Here is a 19840-nt window from a genome sequence, read left to right as displayed (position 1 = left end):
AACTTTTCTTCAAATCCTTTGGTATAAGGGCTGGCTGCCTACATCATTTATCTAAATGATTTAATTGGATTACTCCTCCCACTTAAAATGTAGAGTACAATTGTATATTTTAAAGGTATTTTTTCTGTATCTCTACTTAAAGCTGAAATAAAACAACTCTTTTCATATTCGTCCAATGTATTTAATAGCTTCTCTTGATCTCTCTTGGAAGTATGTTTTCTCTTCACTTTTTGTACACATGAAACATAGTAAGTTGCAGATGCAGTTTCCTAGGAAAGGTAGGATGTACTGCTTAATGGATTAATTCTGTTGAAGGAAAAGCTTTCACAGACCTCATCAGAGTTGACACAGCTCACACGAAATGGAAACCTTTCCTTGGAGACAGCCATATCATTAGGATCCCTTCACCTCTACTGAGATTTGCTTGAGAGAGAGAGAGTATAAATCATACAAGTGTAATCTTGGCTGTGTCACTTTGTCTAAAAGAATGCATGTAGGTGAATCAGTTAGCCTGATATCACTGCATCAGTTTGGCTTGAGTTTCTTATTATCTTGAATTTTTACATCTTTTGTTCACACAAACTAGTGTGTGACTGACTGGATCTTTATTTGAGATCTCTGCTTGCTTTTAGTCAGCTCTCTATTTGAGAGGGTAGCAAAAGCAATGTATTTATTCATCATATTTAGGAAATGTGGATCCTAAGTGTTGCAGATATGTACTTTCCAAGTGCAAAAAGTCAGTGTAGGCATATGAAAGCAGGAGACTAGGCACTACTGACTATGTATACACCTTCAGATAATCTGGGAGAATTTTCCCAGATTTGTTCGATTGGTAGAAAATATTACCAAGAACTATGTGTACAGACATTTAAGTGCTGAGGCCCCAAAGAGTGTAGTGCTTGCAGTGCTGATACTCTACAACTGGGGCCAAGGCGGGAGGGTGGGGAGGCAGCCCTATACACATATCTCAGTATGTTCTGCAGACTCTCTTAGTTTGCCTGACAACAGATGGCAGCTACACATAGAGGAGCCTTGATTGGCTGACCCAGACTGTAGTGCAGTGAGGGATGCATACAAGAAGACCCCTGGCTGTGTAGAAGCTCAGTATTTGAACATATGTTCAGGCATCTTCATGTAAGTTTTTCTACTAGGAAAACAAGCCTAGGTGAATTCTCCCATATCATTTAAACATTAGTCTGCAGCCACTAACCATGACTGTCTCTTGGTTGACTTGCCCAAAGGGTGGGGAGGTCTTATAATAAACTTTTACCTATGGTTTCCTTTTCCCTCCCTTTTCAATACTTTATTGTTAGGCCTGGCCTCTCTTGGTCTGCTGTCTGGTACCAAGTAAACCAGTATAGACTGTTCCATGGTCGGGTTGTCAGTGACTACACCGGCACCCCAACCTGGACTAGCCTGGGTGAAGAGGGTGTATGGGCACCCAGCAGGACTAAAAACAACACCTGTCAAAGGTTTCATAGATTCTTAGGTGTTAGGGTCAGAAGGGACCTCAACAGATCATCGAGTCTGACCCCCTGTGTAGGCAGGAAAGAGTGCTGGGTCTAGATGACCCCAGCTAGATACATCTAACCTCCTCTTGAAGACCCCCGGGGTAGGGGAGAGCACCACCTCCCTTGGGAGCCCGTTCCAGACCTTGGCCACTCTAACTGTGAAGAAGTTCTTCCTAATGTCCAATCTAAATCTGCTCTCTGCTAGCTTGTGGCCATTATTTCTTGTAACCCCCGGGGGCGCCTCGGTGAATAAAAACTCACCAATTCCCTTCTGTGCCCCTGTGATGAACTTATAGGTAGCCACTAGGTTGCTTCTCAACCTTCTCTTGCGGAGGCTGAAAAGGTCCAGTTTCTCTAGTCTCTCCTCGTAGGGCTTGGTCTGCAGGCCCTTAACCATACGAGTGGCTCTTCTCTGGACTCTCTCCAGGTTATCCGCATCCCTCTTGAAGTGCGGTGCCCAGAATCCACCAGGTTGGATCAGTTCCCTGCAAACCAATTGCCATTGATACCTGGAGAGAAGATGGGCACCACTAGGTTACTTTGCTGGAAAAATCACTAATGATGATGCAAAGCAACTCAGCTAACCCCATACGGAGTGGAGGAGGGTTGTTACAGTATCTAAGGTGCCCCAGCAGTTTTAGTGGCCTCGGGACTGACCTGACTTTAACATTTTATCATAACTAGGTATCATCATAAGTCCTGCATGCTAAAAGAAAAACTGACCATGTCACAGTTTCTGTGTAGTGGAAGATTATCACCTGAACCATGGTGCCTCCTGAGTCTGGGGGGGCACCTGCAGAAGCCAGCGGTGGCAGCGATAGTGGTGGCGGGGACAGGGCTGGTGAGCACGTGCAGAAGCTGCCAGCGGCATTGATTGCAGGGGACTGCTCTGTCGGAGGTGGGCAGGAATGTGCCCTACCCCCATGCCTCCCTACCAGTCGCCTATGACCTGAACCAGTGCGGTTGGTTTCCTGATCCAAGGTATTTTGTCTCATGTTGGAGGTACTGAACCTCCTACACTTTCCCTTCTTGCTTGAAAGAGAAAAGGCATTGCATATGAAGATAAAGGTTTAAAATATCAACGTTTGGGAACTTTCCAGGGATGCTAGCTTCATGCAAAATACAGGAACTGAATACCTTCATGTATGTCTGGTAAAAGACCCTGAAATCTTTCATGGTTATCTAGTCACTATAAAGGTTACCTTTCCAAAGTATGCTAAAAGTGTATTTAGATTACTACCTACTCAGTACCTTAAATATTATTACTAATTTTTTTTAGAAGTGATGAGTTTAATGCTGGTAGAATAGTTATTGTTTGTGCTGATATTATCAATGTCAACACAGGTACTTCAGCTAGACACATGAATCAATCGGAGATTTCATAATATTAGATGTGTAATCAAGAGGCAAACCACCTGGCCTTAAAACACATGCCTGTATGTAATGTAAAAAGTAAATCATTTCAGAAATTTATTTTTCTTATTTATCACCTGCAAATATAACTTCCAGCTTAATTTTAATATAAAGATTTTTCTCAAACCTTGTTGATGTTTAGTAATATCTTTTGTGGAGGTTTTTGATCAAGATCTACCTTCTGTTTGCTCTTGTCTTTGTACTTACTTCACTTTAAAAGTCTCCCATTAAGTTTTTGTTTTGTTGCTTCTCTTCCTATTACTGATCTCTTGCAGTGCCTGGGAAAGCCTGTGTCCTAGCATTAACACCCTTACAGTGATGATAATAAAAATGGGTTGAAGTGCATAAAACTAATAATCTTTCATGTATGGCTCTTCCCTGTAACAAATATCATACCCTAGTGTTCAAATCTCATTGTAGTTTTTGTTGACAATTCTTTAACATATTTTATAATGAAGTATAAATTATGAATTCTGACACCAAATTTAATTTAGTAATTTTTTAAATTAATTTAATGGCATCCCATTAAACAGAACATTTAGACTAGAAATACTGAACCATGAGAAATACTGTACATATTTAAAAAAAATCTTAAAATAATACATATAATCATAGTTATAACTTCCTTGATTATTTATCTTCTTGCTTTGTTTTGGGTCTCCATCTAAAACTTGGACAGCCACAGGTTGTTACTGTGTGCATTGCAGTAGTGTTTCAAAATCTGTCAGGCTCTATATGAACATACATTTTACCGTTCTTGAAAATCTCATGGTGTAAAACACAAAATATGACTGAGGAAAGGGGAAAAGGACACAACAGATGAGCTCAGTAATGATGATCAGTACAGACACAGTTAAACACACTTATTTGGATGACCTATCCCCAAACAACCATCTATCAAACTATAATTAGGTGACTTGTGCAATTTGTTTTTAGAAGTCATAGGCTGGGAGCCCTCAGAATGTATTTGCAAGGTGTATTGTCTTACAGATGCACTGAGGAGAACATTTTGTATGTATAGGTCTGTGTGGAAGAAAGCAATAAAACCTATGATGAAGCAAAAAATAAGTTGTGTATTGAGATTGGTATTGACAGCAAAAAGGAAGTGGTTCATGGCAGTGGGAGAAGAGACAAGGCTTAGATAGGAAAGTAGAAGCAGGGGTAAAGATGGCCTTGAAGACAGGTTGTATTATAGAGTACATTCCCTATGCTAATGTTTAATATTTTAAATTGGTATGCTACTCTGTTATTCTTTTAAATTGTTCCAGTCTAAGAAAAATGTCAGTGTGCTGTCTGGCATGAATGCTAGGTCTGTGTAGTAACCACAATTTGCCCAACCCCTATGAACAGTTTTGTGACTTCATAAATAAATGAATTTGCTATGCATTTAGGCAACTCGTGTTACTGCTGTTTGACTATGACAGCCTGCTGGTTTAGGATGTGACAAGCAACAACTTAGAAGGTTTCATAAATCAGATCAACTTTTGTCTTGGAGAGAAAGTGATAAAAGCAAAACTGGAGGAGCATGACATGTAAAAAAAAATAATACAACTAGTTTATTTCTTAGAAACTAAAAGAATGATTTTTTTTTTTCATCGATAGGAGGTTGGTATTAGTAAGATGGAAAATAAATTGCCATATGTCTTCCTCTGATGTAGGGGTTTAGGTTGTAGCCGTGTTGGTCTAAGGATATAGGCAGACAAGGTTCCTTGGGTGAATTTGATATCTTTTATTAGACCAACCCAAATGGTTGGAGAATAGTTATTAAGCAAGCTTTCGGGTTCAAAAACCCTTAGTCAGGCTAAGGAAGCTGCAGCAGTTGGTGTGTGCTCTTCCTGGATGGAATGAAAAGTAAAGAAGCCAGGGGCTGGGCTGGGCTGGGCTGGGCTGGGGAGTCAGTTGCCAGGCAGATTATAATGTATCAAAAATCCAATGTCTATGTTTAGTCCCTGATCTCTAGTATCCAGAAGGTTGATGAAATGGAGCTCATAGGCTCGTCTCTGGGAAGTGTTGTGTAAGTTTCCCTTGAGGATCAGGACTGAGAGATTGGCGAGAGAGTGGCCCTCCTGTGAGAAATGTGCCCCCACTGGTACTTGGGTGTTTCTGTCTTTGATGGATTTCCGGTGTGCGTTCATTCTGGTGCGCAGTTGTTGTCTGGTCTCTCCTACATATCTTCCATCATGGCATTTGGTGCATTGGATGAGGTATATTACATTTCTGGAGGTGCAGCTGTAAGATCCTGGGATGCTGATGGCTCTGTTGTGGGGTGTAGTAATAGTGGGGGTGGTGGAGATGTGTTGGCAGGTTTTGCATTTCTTGTCCTGGCACGGTCTGGATCCTTTTGGTGTGTTCTGGGCTTGAGGAAGTTTGCTTCTGGTGATGAGGTTGGTGAGGTTCGGTGCTTGTCTGAAGGCCAGGATGGGTGGCTCTGGGAAGATCTTTTTAAGAATAGGGTCTTTTTCTAATATGGGTTGCAATTTTTTGAGGATTTTCCGTACAGGTTCAAGGGAGGGGTGATAGGTCATAACCAGCGGTGTGCGATTTGTGGGTGTTTTTCTTCTGTACTGCAGCAGTTCTTCACGTGGTATCCAGGTGGCTCTTTCAAACGTGCGATCTATCTCTCTGGAGGAGTGTCCTTGCTGGGTGAAAGCCTTTTTAAAATTGGTGAGGTGGCAATCCCGGGTGTTCTCTTCAGTACAGATGCGGTGCTATCTGAGGGCTTGGCTGTATATCACAGCTTTTTTGGTGTGTGTTTCGGGTGATTGCTGGTTCTGTGCAGATATGTATGTTGGTCTGTGGGTTTCTTGTATACTGTGGTCTGTATTTTACCCTTCTGGATACTGATCATTGTGTCTAAAAAGGGGATGTTGGTGCTGGAGTATTCTAAAGAAAGTCGGATGGAGGGATGGTGATTGTTGAATTTCTGGTGGAACTCAATCAGAGATTGCAGGTTCTCAGTCCAAATGATGAAGATGTCATCGATGTATCTTAGATATAGTAAGGGTTTGATGGTGCAGTTCTTGAGGAAGTCTTCTTCCAGGTGGCTTATAAAAAGATTGGCATACTGTGGGGCCATTTTAGTGCCCATAGCTGTTCCCATCATCTGGAGGAAGTGTTGATTATTAAAAGTGAAATTGTTGTGTGTGAGATTGAAGTGTATAAGCTCAGTAATATCTTTGGGTCTGTATGAACCCGAAAGCTTGCTTAACTATTCTCCAACCATTTGGGTTGGTCTAATAAAAGATATCAAATTCACCCAAGGAACCTTGTCTTCCTCTGATGTATGCATTTCTTGTTTAGTCTGAGATAGTATGGTTGCTTCGTTTCTGTACAAAGTTCAATGAAAATACTTTACACTTCAGTGTACAGGAATGAGTCATAAATTAAAGGGTTTTATTTACTTTTCTGTTTCTTTTTGTGTTGAAATAGGAAATCTGTTACCTTTTCTCTTTTTATATTTTCATAGTTTAAAGGTGAATTTCTGAAGGTATCTGGGAGTGAGCACCAAAGTTAAAGCCTAACACTCTTGAATTCCAGTACAGCAAAGTGTTGTTATAGGGTATGGATCAGGAGGCTATTGTGAGGGTAAAGGTTGATTGGGTCAGTGTCTTCAGATACTTGGCAAATGCACCAGTGGACTACTAGTGCATAAACCTGATGTGACTTATTGCTACTGGAATATTGTTATTTATTTTGTATTTAAGGTGGTTTAACGTTTAAAGAGACAGTTTTAGGGGATTTAAGGAAAAGCACTCCTTGAATAATAATGAGGACAAATAGAAAATGGTGCTTAATATATTTTTTTTTACTATATATTTCCTTATATTTATTTGATAATTTATTTATTTTTTTAGGTTAAGAAATGTATTGCTTTTGTGCAGATACACAAATATGCATAGCAGGACTACAAATAAAATCACCTTTGCCCTGCGCGGTGCCTTATGGACACAACGTCCTGTGAAAATCTACAGAGTTTTGCTGATGCAGAAAGGCTTCGCACACAGGTAGATAGGGTAGAGAAGTGAAGTTAGAAGGTTTTGTGGCTATAATGTGTAAGACTGGATGGTCTTTGGGGTCTCTGGACATGTAGTTTACTACAAACATAGAGGGACTTGTCTTGATGGCCCACAAGGCTGTATCTATCCCTATATTCTTATGAATACATGAGAAACTGTCACTTCACAAACAAATAATCACATATTCTTAATCCAACAATTGCTATGACAAAAACAAGAGTATTTTATATAAGCAATTGTTTATCTAATCAACATTTATTAATAGACACCAGATTCCTGAGATCTGAAAACAAAGATAGTTATCATTCTTTGTGTAATGAACTATATTGTATAGATATGTGCTGCAATATCTAGGTGATGATCAGATAACTTTTACTTATTTTCAAAGATGTCTATAATATTTGCCATTAAATATGTAACAGGAGTGGCATTTATTCCTTAAAATATGAAAAGTAAAAATCCTTCACTAGTTTTTCTCTTGGCAAAACCAGGGTAGGTAGGTATGCTAGTAATGTTTAGTATCTCTTCACTATGCTAGGAAATTCTGAGATATAACAGAAAAAATAAAGCTCCTAAATTGTGCTGATCTATTTACAAATCTTTTACTGATGTTAACATAAAATTAAAAAAAAAAATCACTAACAGGATATAGTTTTTATTTAATTCTAAATGGTGATATTTGACTAGTTCTATGAAAATTTTGCCTTTGGGAGAAAGGGCTTCCCACTGAATTTTCAGACAGATTTTATTATATGACCTGTTTCCTTTAACGCAGTGATATCTCATAGGCTGAAGCTGCCCAGTTTAAAAAAGCTCACAGAGGTAATATTTTGCATTTATTACACCATTCATATAGGGACAGCATCCTGCAACTCTTTTTTATTTATTATTGCAATAAACTGCTGCATGGTGGGATAAGTGAAGAGCATGAATGCTCTTTCATCAGCTGCCTCTTATTACTTGGTTCTAATGCCAGCTGTACAGAGAGGGGTGACAGCCTTCTAAAGTGCTCCAGACCATTAGTGGTATACAGGAACAGACCCTTAGTTGATAAAAATTGGCAAACCTTTACTGAGTTATGTGAATTTACACCAGAAAATATGCATTTTCTGAAAGAGACTAAATTGTCCCACTTGACAATATTTTTTTGAGATGATACATTGCTGGTAGCTCTTCTGCAAACATTGCCTTCTTTACTCCCACAGTACAGAGGCTCTCTGAAAGGTAACATACTGGATCAAATGGGAAACTGATGTGAGTTTGATGTCGTTATATTGGTTTTAATATGAGCTCATGTAAAACTGCAGTATGGTCCTTGGTAATGTTTAAGGCAGAAAGACAGTTCAAATGAATGGACAGCGCATTGTATTATGAACACCTTCAAGACAAATTTGGATGCTTATCTTGCTGAGATCCTATGACCCCAGCTGACTTCCTGCCCCTCAGGCAGGGGGCTGGACTTGATGATCTTCCGAGGTCCCTTCCAGCCCTAATGTCTATGAAATCTATGAAGCCCCTGTATTTGACTGAGAGTGAGATTAAGGTATGTGTTTTGTGAGAATTTGTCTGGGTGTAGCTGGGCTATGTATTGATTTTTGGAGTGTTTTAGAGATAGGAGTGAAGCCTTGCAGGGAGTGCTGGAGTGTGTAGTAAAGAACATTGTAGGTGACAAGAAGGTGTTAAAGAATTTTGAAGATTTTATTTCTTTCAAAGTCTCAAATATGTGGGTTGATCTGTGCTGGCATAAATGTTATTGTTACCAAGCAGAGCTTTTGTTTGTTTGTTTTTTGAGGTAGAAACATTGCATCAGGTGCCTGATTATATTGCATCATGATGCCTAAAGTGCTATGGCAGCATTGATGTTTGTTTTATCATTATGGTTTGAGAGAATTATTTTCTTCAGAGTTTTAAGAGATGTTTGTAATTTCTGAATTATGTGCAGTAAACAAATTATTACACAGTCCAAAGTGAGTACAAAGGATTAGGCTAGGGCTAAAAGAGCACTTTCAGTAGTGCTAGCTCATCTTGTGCCTACCCACTAGCATAACTTCTGCAGCCACACCATATTTCCTATTCTTGTCTTCCATCAGGTAAAGAATTTGGAAGTACTTTTTGTGGTACTCTATGTTGTTATTCTCTCTTAAGCTTGACCAGTAGTGTTTGGTCTGTTATGTGCTCTGCTGTTGTACTGTGCATTACAGGCTTGTAGGATTATACACCCCTGATGTATAATATGGCCCATGGGCCAGATCCATCTGCCAACAAATTTGATTCAGCTTGCAGGTCAATGACCACCAATGCATTGGACCTAGCCTGCAGGCATCTGGTGACTCTGGCTACTGGGTGAGCAGTACTGCTTCCATACAGCAGCATCAGCCTTTGATACACCAGCAGCAGCTGTGGATCCAGGATGGGCTTCTGCTGTAGCAGGCAACAGTGTCAGCTGTGGACATTGTCAGCAGATTCAGGAGCCTTGACACAGAACCTGCTAGTGGCATCCACAGCTGATCCTGCTGACCTCCTAGCGCAGTGGAAGCTCCTGCTCAGAGCCCCAACCCAGAGCTTGCTGGCAGCATCAGCTGTGGACCCAGGCAGAAGCTGCTGCCACTCTAGGTTGGGTATTCAGGTAATCTGTGACACCTCCAGCAGGTTCTGTGTCCAGGTTCCAGAACCTGCTGGCTGTGCTCACAGCTGACACTGATACCCACCCCCTGCCATGGAAGTCTCTGTCTGGGTTTGCAGCTGAACTTTGGGGCTCCTGGCAAACCACAGCTCTGACTGGGTTCTGGAGGGAGGGAGAGGAGAGGAGAGGAGAGAGAGAGATGTGGTCCTTGACAGGCCCCTGTTAAATGGGCCTACAGCTGAAATAATTGCCCAACCCTATGCTAAATGCTGAAACAAGAGAGAGAGCTGAAGTCTGTACTCATGTCAAACTGAAGTCCTTTGCACTGGGTTAGATGTTTTTCACCACTCACCTCTTGGTACAAAATTATTTTTGAGCCCTAAATCATATGCAAGGTCAGCATTCAGATCAATAAGAACATTTCTCAATTTGCCATGGCTTGGATGTGTTGTGTGTGGCTGTAAGGTCCTGTGGTTTTTTCGGAAATATTTGCTGTAGGCCAGTCTGTACTTGGCTTGCAGTTTAGAGGCGTGTGAATTGATTCTTATTGTTAATGTTTGTAAATATAATTAGGATAGTCCAGGAAAAAAATTATATATGTATAATTTATAATAACCTTTTTAGATTGTAAACTATTCAGGATAGGGACCGTGGTGCCTTGTGTATTTGCTTAGCGTTTTGTCAGGTTTTTTGTACTATGAAAAGTATTTTGAATGTAAAATATTAATATAACCTTAGTAATCTTTTTAAAATAATAACATTTTACTATGCACACTTCTACTTAAAGCTAGGAAATGAAGAAGAGAAACTGATAAGTTATCTGCTAGTTCACCCCTTCTGTCTCAGTCAGTTTTATAAGGTGCTTATGAACCTGTAATTCAGAAGGAGTTTACCAAATTATATTCTATAATGTCCATGCACAACAGAACATGCTTTGAAGTTATTAGAATGCATTGTGTAAAGATATATTTAGACAATTTTAATTTATTTTCCACAAACCCACCCTAATGGCTTCTTTGGGGTACCTATCATATGATAGACTTTTCTTCCAGGGTGCATTTTGACTCAATACAGTGAAACAAGTAATTTGGAGATACTGCAGTCTTTCATGACAGTGGGTGCTTAGTGGGAGTGTCTACACAAGATGTTTATGGCAGAGTTGCCTAATTAGTTCCACAGTAAATGTCTTGGCTTCTCCACATGCAGGGCTAATAGGCTGGAGTACACTAATAAACTCCGCATCAGGGTAGAACTTGTAAATACAAGTACTATCCTGTTGTAGAGAGTTTTACTCCACAGCACAACACGTGTAGATGGGGATGTGGCTGGCTGGGGTATGAGGGCACTTCAGTGTGGGGGCCACCTACCAGCTAATCCCTCACTGGAGCACTTGCGTGTCCCACCCAGCCCCTCTACAGCATGCTGAACCAGGTCAGAGCAGCCCTGGGCTACTGGGCTGACCCCCTGGACTCCCTGCCAGCTGGGACTTCTCTGATCTGGCTCAATGTGCTGTGGTTCCAGGTGCATGTGTAAACATGGCACCTGGAAGCAATAAACTCCAGAATGATACGCACCGGAGTTTATTGCTTTGCATTTATATGCACATATAGATGCGCCCAGTGACTCTTAAATCCTGGGGTTATTCATTTGCTGCATATTTATTTACAAAGTCCATGTGATGGAAATACTTTGATGGAAAAATTCCTGAAAAGGAAGCTGTATAAATGGTGCAGTGTACAAAGTAAACTGCCTTCATCTGTGGAACAGTTTGTGGTTTTAAATTGATTTTATTTCTGCCCTGATCTTCAATCTTATCCCTGCAATAGAAAAGAAACACTCAGTGCATGTTATGGACTGATTACATTACTGTTTTTTATGTTTTAAAAATAAGATTCTAGTGGAGAGTGTGTCTATTGGAGTCTATCAAAAAAGAATTGATAAGTAACCTCTTATTTAGAAAAGGACCAGTCAAGGCCATTGCCCTATAATCATTAATGTTTGTCTTTATAAAGTTCAAAATCTGCCAGGAGAAGGAGATACCATAGTTGACTTTCCCTCTTCTCCCTTGACTTAGGTGCTTCTGTTAAGATAACAAAGAAAAATGAGGAGTCTTGTGTTTTTTTCCCCTCCAGAGTATGAAAAAAGTAATGACTTTCAATACTGTTTAGATCTATAGCATTACTTGGGCTGGGCAAGTGGGTCACCAGTCCTGGGTTCCAATTTAGTGGGTGGGTCAGAACTGTGTCCCTACCCTGCCCCCCTTCCTACCCTCAATTTATAGTGGTTTGCCAAGGGTGCACTAATTCCCAGTGTAGTTCAGGAAAACAGAGTACAAGATTCTTGCAGTCCTGACAGGTAGTGGGTAGCCTGTCCAACTCCAAGACCTTTGTTTAATAGAGACTGCTTAGTGAAGACAGAATGATGCAAATAATGGAAATTTTCAGCTGTATATCATGTTACAGAAGGAAGATTTCTTTCTTATTATGATCTCCCTGTTGAGGTTTGAAATAAGGACTCACTAGGTAGAATTTTGAATGCATTGTAGAATAAATCTAACCTTAATGTGGATTGAATGAGGTCCTTCATTGCCTGTACAGTCTGACTTTTTGATTCTGGTACTTCTCTGAAAACATGTATAAATCAAAAGTATCATAATTTTCAGTAAAATATTTAGTCAGCTTTCCACATTCTTGAGAATTCTGTGATTTTGTTGAAAAATGTGTTTTAAATCTGAATTTCAGTAATGGAAATAATGTTGATTGTTTCTATTTATACCATTGGAAGCTCTTTATCAATACAAAACCAATATGGGGAAAGCAAGTAGTGTGCAAGGATATGTTAGAAGTATGCTAACAGAATTGTGTGGGAAGTATTATGCCTGTCTCTAGCCAATGTACATAACTCTCTTTTTTCAGGCCTGTGTACTGTGTACATATAAAATTTACAATTTTTGTTATGATGATTATTTCTAATGCTGTACATCTTGCAGTGTCTTGATGTGATTCTTTCTAACTGCAAATTCTCTAGCTAAAGTTAAATTAAATTAATATTTTTCTTATAATGCTCTGAGCAGAGAGCTGTCCAAATAGTGTCCCACAGGCTACTTGTGGCTCATGAGGGGTTAATTTATGGTCTGCGCCTCCCCCCCTCCCCCCTTTGCACCTAGCTGCTGCTCCCGCTTTGGCTGCAGCAGCAGCTAGGGGCTATGGCCTTCCCTGTTGGCTTCTGCTTCTTGTGTCTTCCCTAGGGCTCATGTGGTGGGGTGCTGGGGGTGCCTGCAGTCAGTGAGCTGGGGTTGCTGTTGCGTGGTGCAGTGGTGTAAGAAGCCATGTATGCATCCAGTGCAGTGAGGCAGGGAGGTGCCTGTGTGGATGCAGCCTGGGGGTGCTTGGCTGGCACTACTGCAGTCCACATGTCATGAAGCCCCAGTGGTGCAGCCTGCATGAAATGCAGCCCCCTGCCATTTAGACAGCCCTGATCTGAGCGTATCTGTCCTGGAGAATTATATATTTGTAGTGATTAACAGATACTTTGACTGAATTGAAGCTAGTAGTAACTAGAAGGTCTGCAGCAGTGGTTTATTGGGTTATTGCTGAGACAAACCTAAATGTAATAATCCAGATTCCAGTAAAATGGAATGCCAAAGGTAGAAGAACCTTGCTTTATACAAAATGGATTTTTATTTCTCAAGTTTTTGAGAATAGGAATAGAAAATATTTTCAAATGTAATAGATCTGACATGGCAACATTGATTCCCTTCCCAAACTATAAATGTACTGCTGAATTGTTAATCTGAAAGTTGAGGCATGGAAGTCTCAAGGATCTGCAAAAGGTGACATTTCTTGAGTTTCAGCAGTATAGTGCAACAGGATTAGACTGGCAGTTCCTTTGCAAGGAATTTTAGGGTCTCACACTAGCTGCAGGTAATTTCTGCTTACAGTTAGGAAGATTTGTTGCATTTTTATGAGAAGGGATTTGAAGAAACAGGCAATTAATGCTCTTTTACAGAAGAGGAATTGTTTGCCAAACTAGAGTAGATTCTAATTAAAACACAAGTAGGGGAGTGTATTTTAAGTGAGTATAACAGAGCAGTGGGAGTGAGGAATCCTGGGTTCTAGATAGCTCTGTTAATGATTATATCTATTTGGCTTTGGGTAATTCCTACTGTGCTTCACTTAACTCATCTGTAAAATGACAAATATCTCACCTCCTATTAATTGTAATAGGAGGTTTGGCTAGTACTGTTTATAAACCTGGGGAAAGCAGGTTTGTGTAACTCTGAAACTCTGGTACATAAACTGACAGTTGGAAATGGTTTTGTGGTGCATTATTTGCAGGGATGCCTTTTCTGTTTTTAAATACCCTTTTTCTACTCTTTGGAAGGAAAAAAAAAGCAGCAGCCACTGGATTGTCAATTGTTATACAAAAACTAAGTAGTAAATTCAGTAAAAATCCTGAGATCACATTTTCTAGATGAATTGCATTATGTATAAGAAACAAAATTTTGCAACTCTAAGGGTGAAGACATAAGTGACGTTTTTTGTGTGAGCGGGCCTCTGAAAGCACTCTAAAGCCATGCTCTGATACACGTGTGTTTTTAGCCCAGCCCTGCCCCTGGGGCTGTCAGCAGGGAGGGAGGGGGGAGGAAGGTGGGGGAAGCCAACAGCAGTGTGCTATCACCTGGGTTTTGCCTTAGTTTGAGAGTCTTAGTTCTTTACATCCTGCTTTTTAGCTCTGGAAGTCTATCTCCAGTTTGTCAGTCAAGATGGCAGCCATTCCCTGTATTCAGAACATTGGAAAGCCCATCTATAGCATGTATAAAGATTAATAAGGAGAATCTTGTATCAAGACAATGGTGTTTCCTTACAAAAACAAACCAACCAATCTGTTTTTTCCTGTCCTTTTCCTCAAGGATCCCGCCTTCGTCAAGAGGACTTTCCACCCCGGATTGTCGAGCATCCTTCAGATGTGATAGTCTCTAAAGGAGAGCCAACAACTCTGAACTGTAAGGCTGAAGGAAGACCAACTCCCACAATTGAGTGGTACAAAGATGGAGAGCGAGTGGAGACTGACAAAGATGACCCGCGCTCTCACCGTATGCTGCTGCCCAGCGGATCTTTATTTTTCTTACGTATTGTACATGGACGCAGGAGTAAACCAGATGAAGGAAGTTATGTTTGTGTAGCAAGGAACTATCTTGGTGAAGCTGTAAGTCGCAATGCATCTCTGGAAGTGGCATGTAAGTAAATCAGATCGTTTACACAATCTAAAACTTTATAATTGTTTTGATGCTAGTGCATAGCTCTACAGTGCCAGGCCAGCAGATAACTAATGTAGGTAGGCATGATATTTTACTTTTAACTATCACTCTTAGTCAAATATTTTTCCTACACGTCTATTCAGAACAGTGACCATACGCAATTTATATTGAGGTACTGTTCCATCCTTATGATTATAAGTTTAATCGTGTTTGAACGTAGCTTAGACAAAGCCTTATCCTTCCTTTTAAGGATCAATCTAATTTTGAAACTGTTGGTAAAGTTAGTTATGCTGAAGCCTATGTGTAAAGAATTCTATAATTTATTGTAAAGTGCACTGTCTGTTTCTCTTTATTAAGTCATCTATTACTTTATTCAGAAGCAGTCAGCTTCTAGGTGACATACATGCTGTGTACTGTTGGAAGCCTCAGTACTTTCAGCATGCTCTTTTATCATAAACTAATACAGATCTCATTCATTTTGTCTGGCATGCGAAAATTGTTCGCCATTTCTCAAAACATCCAGAACAGCCGTGTTCCTATTGATTCTCGTTGTCTGTGAGTGAAATCATCACAGATCTTTCAGAGACCACCAAACATACATGATCTGCTTCCAGTAGAGCATACTGAAGGAGTAATTTTATTTACATGTCAAATTAGCTTGACTCACATGAAATGCAAAGTTGTTGCATATTGATTGTCCATAACTACCATATTTACTTGAATCCAAGACGAGATTTTTTCCCCCCATTCAGTGTTGGGGGTTATATTAGAGTTGAGTGCATGTTGGGGGGGAGGGGGGGAGGGGAGGTGGCAGGCAGGCAGGCAGCTACTTTGTCTGTGATCCCAAGCCGAAGACAGAGATGGAGCTGGAGCCAGGGCCAGGGCCAGGGCTGGAGTTGGAGCTGTTGCCCCCCTCCCCATAGCTTCTGTCCCCTGTCACTTCTGCCACCCTCTCACTCTACCTCTATCCTGGTCCCAGGGCTGGGGCTGGAATCACAATAACCACTGTTACTTGGTGGATGGAGGATGGATGCTCCATGCCCCAGGATTGGAGCTCCATGTGTTCCTTGCCCCAGGCTGGAGCGTGACCAGAGCCAGAGCTGAGAGTAAGTGGTGGTAGAGGGAACCTAGTGGGGGATGGAGACACTGTGGAAGGGAGACAGGTGGCTGCAGGGGGCAGGTGCCAATGTTCTCAGTCACTTTGGGGGGCAGGGGAAGGCGCTGAGGGGGAAAGGTGCCAGGGACAAGGAGGATAGGCAGCAGGGGGCAAGGAGTGGGGGTTAGATCACTTGACTTCTACTGCCCATCACCTGCTATGGGTTGCCTGAGGTGCCTCCCTGCCCCTGATTTCCCCACTGCAGCAGTAGGGAGACACAAATTTTAAGATGACCCACCAATAATTAGATACTATACATGGAATATTATAACAATTTAATAATTAGATTCTATACATCATTTGGGGGCCATCTTAAACTCAAAATCATCTTGGATTCATGTTAATACAGTAATTATGTGGGTTGGTAAAAGGAGATGGAAAAAAGGAAAATACATTTTAGTATATAAATATTCTCTAAAATCCGGAATCGTTAATCTTTTCTTGGACTTCAGTTTTCACTACAGGCTCTGATTCAGCTTCTATTTTTACGTAAACATATGTTTAATTGTAGATAGATTGTTACTCTCTAGTAGATTCAATAGTTATCTAAAATGAAGTGGACCTGAGCATGTGCTGAATGTGGCGCAACAATTTTGCTTGCTACTTTTAAATCTTTACATGATTAATCTTCCAATTTTCAACAGTCACCATTATATGAGAATATTTACTATGTATACCTGGCCCTGTGGCTATCATCAATTATAGCCTTTGTATGTAAGCTAATGAGAGAAGGAGAGCTTTTATCTGAAAATGATCTGAAGGGTATCAGGAGGACTGCTTAAGTTTGTTTTACTTACATGTTGCACAAAGGTTATTCCTTTGAAACAGTTATCAGAAGGCATTGGATTAAGTAGCACAGAAGGGTCAGCCAGTTGATTATTTTTACCTCTGGCTTCAACTGTGTTTCAGATCATAAGTACAAACTAGTTTACAGCTCTCATTCAAGTCTACCTTGGACATTTGTCCAAACCATGAAGGCATCAGTTCAGAATGTGTAAGTATTCTGGGCTGATGAAAAGACTTGGGCTAGCATAAAAGAGTTTGCAAGATATGAGAGGAAAACTTAACCATACATTTCAAGGTAAACTTGTTGAATTATTCCTTTTACAAGCACTGATGTTTTGTAAAGGTGTTTGATAAGAATAGCACAGGTAGGAACACTTTTAAAATTTTGGGTTTCTTAACTTGCGGATCTACTTGCAACATTGAGGTGAAAATGTTTGTTGTTTAAACATGGAGAAAAAAACCTGCTGCAATTGCACCTTGAGTTGTCACACCAACAGAACTGGGGGCTTTAGGCAAAAGTGATCTTATATTGCATCAGTTCTCACTGATCTCTACTTCAATGACTGCTATGAGACTCCAGTTACATTATGCCTAGTCTCCTGAGATACGATTTTAACCACTGCAGCTGGTGGCAGGTCATGCATGAACTAAACAGCAGATAACAGAAGACTGCAAAAATAATAAAACGAGGTTTCATTGTAGAAGGTATTTTAGGGAAGGATTGCAAGACTTGAAATTTGAGATTTGAAACCAAAGCCAAAGTTTTCGTAATGGCATCATGCACCTGACACCAGATTATAGCTTTGAAGTTTAACTGTCTGAATTCTTCAATTAAACTCTTTTGGGATTAAAGCAAGCATTCCTGGGCCATTTATTTTAAATAGTGCTTTGCCTCTGCTGGAACTGCAGCATGTTTATCATTGTGAGAGGGGTCTTCAGTGAAGTTGATGAAAAAGTTTTAATAAAATATTCATTATCATTAAAGCACAGGATAGTTGTATCCACTCTCATGGTTCTATGAAAAAGTGCAGATTGAGGGTGAACACCTGTGTGAAGAGCAGCATCTAATTGCTAAGACATAGCTTTTACTAGAGACTGGCAGCAGAACTATTCAACTCTTCCCAGTTTGGTTTTGAGAGACCATGTATTTCTCATTCAAGTGCCTGCTTTTTATACTCTGACATACAAAATAATTTTCCAAACGTTTGTAAAGAACTGCGATATTAAGGCTTTTAATAGGAGTCTTATGACTCATGAAAAAGTTTTAGGAGTTTCTCGAACAGTCCATCAACCCTAGAGAAATGAGCTATTGCTGACAGCTGTTGTCAGCTAGATCCCCACTCACCTGTCCTCACCTGCTGTTGAAAAGAGTTTAGTTCTTCATGTAGATGGGAGAGCGCAGTGTTGTTAAGAAAAAGCATGATAGGCCACATTCAACCAAGTTTCATTCATAGTACCTGTAATTATGTTGAAAACTACTCTGTCCGTGCTAAAAGCTAAATCGTTTTCAGCAGCAGATGAAGAGGAGGTTATAGGGACCCTCTGCTGACAGCTGCTGATTTGTCTCCTTTTTTTAACTGTCAGCGGACTCAAACTGACAAAGAGGAAACTGCTGTTTTTCAGAGTTTTCAAAACTTGAATCTTCTCAGTGTTTTTGGTAAATAATAATATGGTAATAATAATAAAACCCTCCTATTAAATAGTCCTTAATGTAAAGATGAACAACTTCTATGCTTTACTACTTTACATAAAGACACTATTTAATAGATGTATGTTTTGTTAGTCTCCTGGATTACTGCCCAGAGGGATGTGCATGCTTCTGATTTTAGGCTAATATAATTGAATTTCATTCATATATTTTTTTTCCTACGCCTGCTGCACAAGCACTCTAATTATAAATCCCTGATTACCTTTACTTACAGTTTTCCAGTTTTTCGTAGGGAAAAAAAAAGAAAAATGACAAGTTCATAAGATTGCAAAAATTTGCAAACCCGAACAGCACACTATTACCAAACCATTCATTTTTCAGCCTGATCTCCCAAGATACACATCTCTCTAAACTGTGATTAATTCCATGGACACTCAGCACCTTACATGATAAGAACCTATGTAATTAAGGCAACAATCTGAGTAAAGCACTTAAACATATGCTTAAATCTATCCTTACTCAGGTCAGTTTGTAAGCACATCCCAGTGGGACACAAATGTGTTTTTGAAGTGCTTTGCTAAATAGGAATACTTCTCTGATTTGGGTCCCTAAGTAAGACGCTTGAAATCAAAAGAACTGCTAGAATTCATGCCTTAAAAAAGGTTATCCCTATTTAGGAAATCATTTAAACATGCACTTACAGTTATTCATTCATTGATGGATTGTTTTGCTTTTACCAACAAATAAATAAATAGCCCAACTAAGTAGAATTCTTGTTCCTAAAGATTTTATTATCTTGAAGGCTTTTGATGTGAAGCATTTAAGTCATGCTTTTTTTTCAATTTGAGGTTCCATTGTGGTTGAGAAATGTCAATCAAATATCAGATGTATTCAAATAACAATATGCCTGAAAATCTTTAGGAGCGTCCTATTAATGGAAAAATAATTCCAACATCTGTGATTTATACATATGTATGTATGTATGGAGAATTTTGCTGGTTTTTTTTTATGGTTTTACTATAAAACAACTGAAAAATATTTGCTATATTAAAAAAAAGAGTAAGGTGTTTATCTTCAGTTTGAGTATTTAAAATACTGCAAACAGGGTTTTTAAATGCATTTTACTGTTGTTATTATTAGATGCATCAAAAGGAGTAATACCTAAGACTAGCATGGAGGGTCTTTTAAATAATTTGACTCCACATTACTTACAACCTACCTTGTACCTTACGAAATATGGTTAGTGCTGTTTAAAAATATTTTGAAAATAAAAGCACAGTCGTTCACAATGCAGAAGTGGCTGTGACTGAACCTGTGGTGTGGAGTTTTCCAGTGGGAATATCAGGAGACAGATTTGCAATAGCTACTGTAGATAGGATTTCAGTTTCATGCACTGGGCGCCACATGTAAAGAACAGAAAGAGCATG

The 19840-nt window shown here is 39.8% G+C and overlaps 1 protein-coding gene across 13 annotated transcripts in view; it reads left to right on the top strand.

Moving 5' to 3' along the window:
- Nucleotides 1–19840, top strand: part of ROBO2 (roundabout guidance receptor 2) — a 666866-nt gene that overhangs the window by 55976 nt on the left and 591050 nt on the right. For all 13 annotated transcript variants that reach the window (XM_059720636.1, XM_059720642.1, XM_059720638.1 and 10 more), the window contains exon 2: nt 14476–14802. In XM_059720636.1, the coding sequence (XP_059576619.1) occupies nt 14476–14802 (327 nt within the window). The remainder of the gene's footprint in view (nt 1–14475; nt 14803–19840) is intronic.

This window comes from Alligator mississippiensis, chromosome 1 (genome assembly GCF_030867095.1).
Source record: "Alligator mississippiensis isolate rAllMis1 chromosome 1, rAllMis1, whole genome shotgun sequence".
Classification (NCBI taxonomy): Eukaryota; Metazoa; Chordata; order Crocodylia; family Alligatoridae; genus Alligator; species Alligator mississippiensis.
This window is presented reverse-complemented; position numbering and strand designations above follow the sequence as displayed.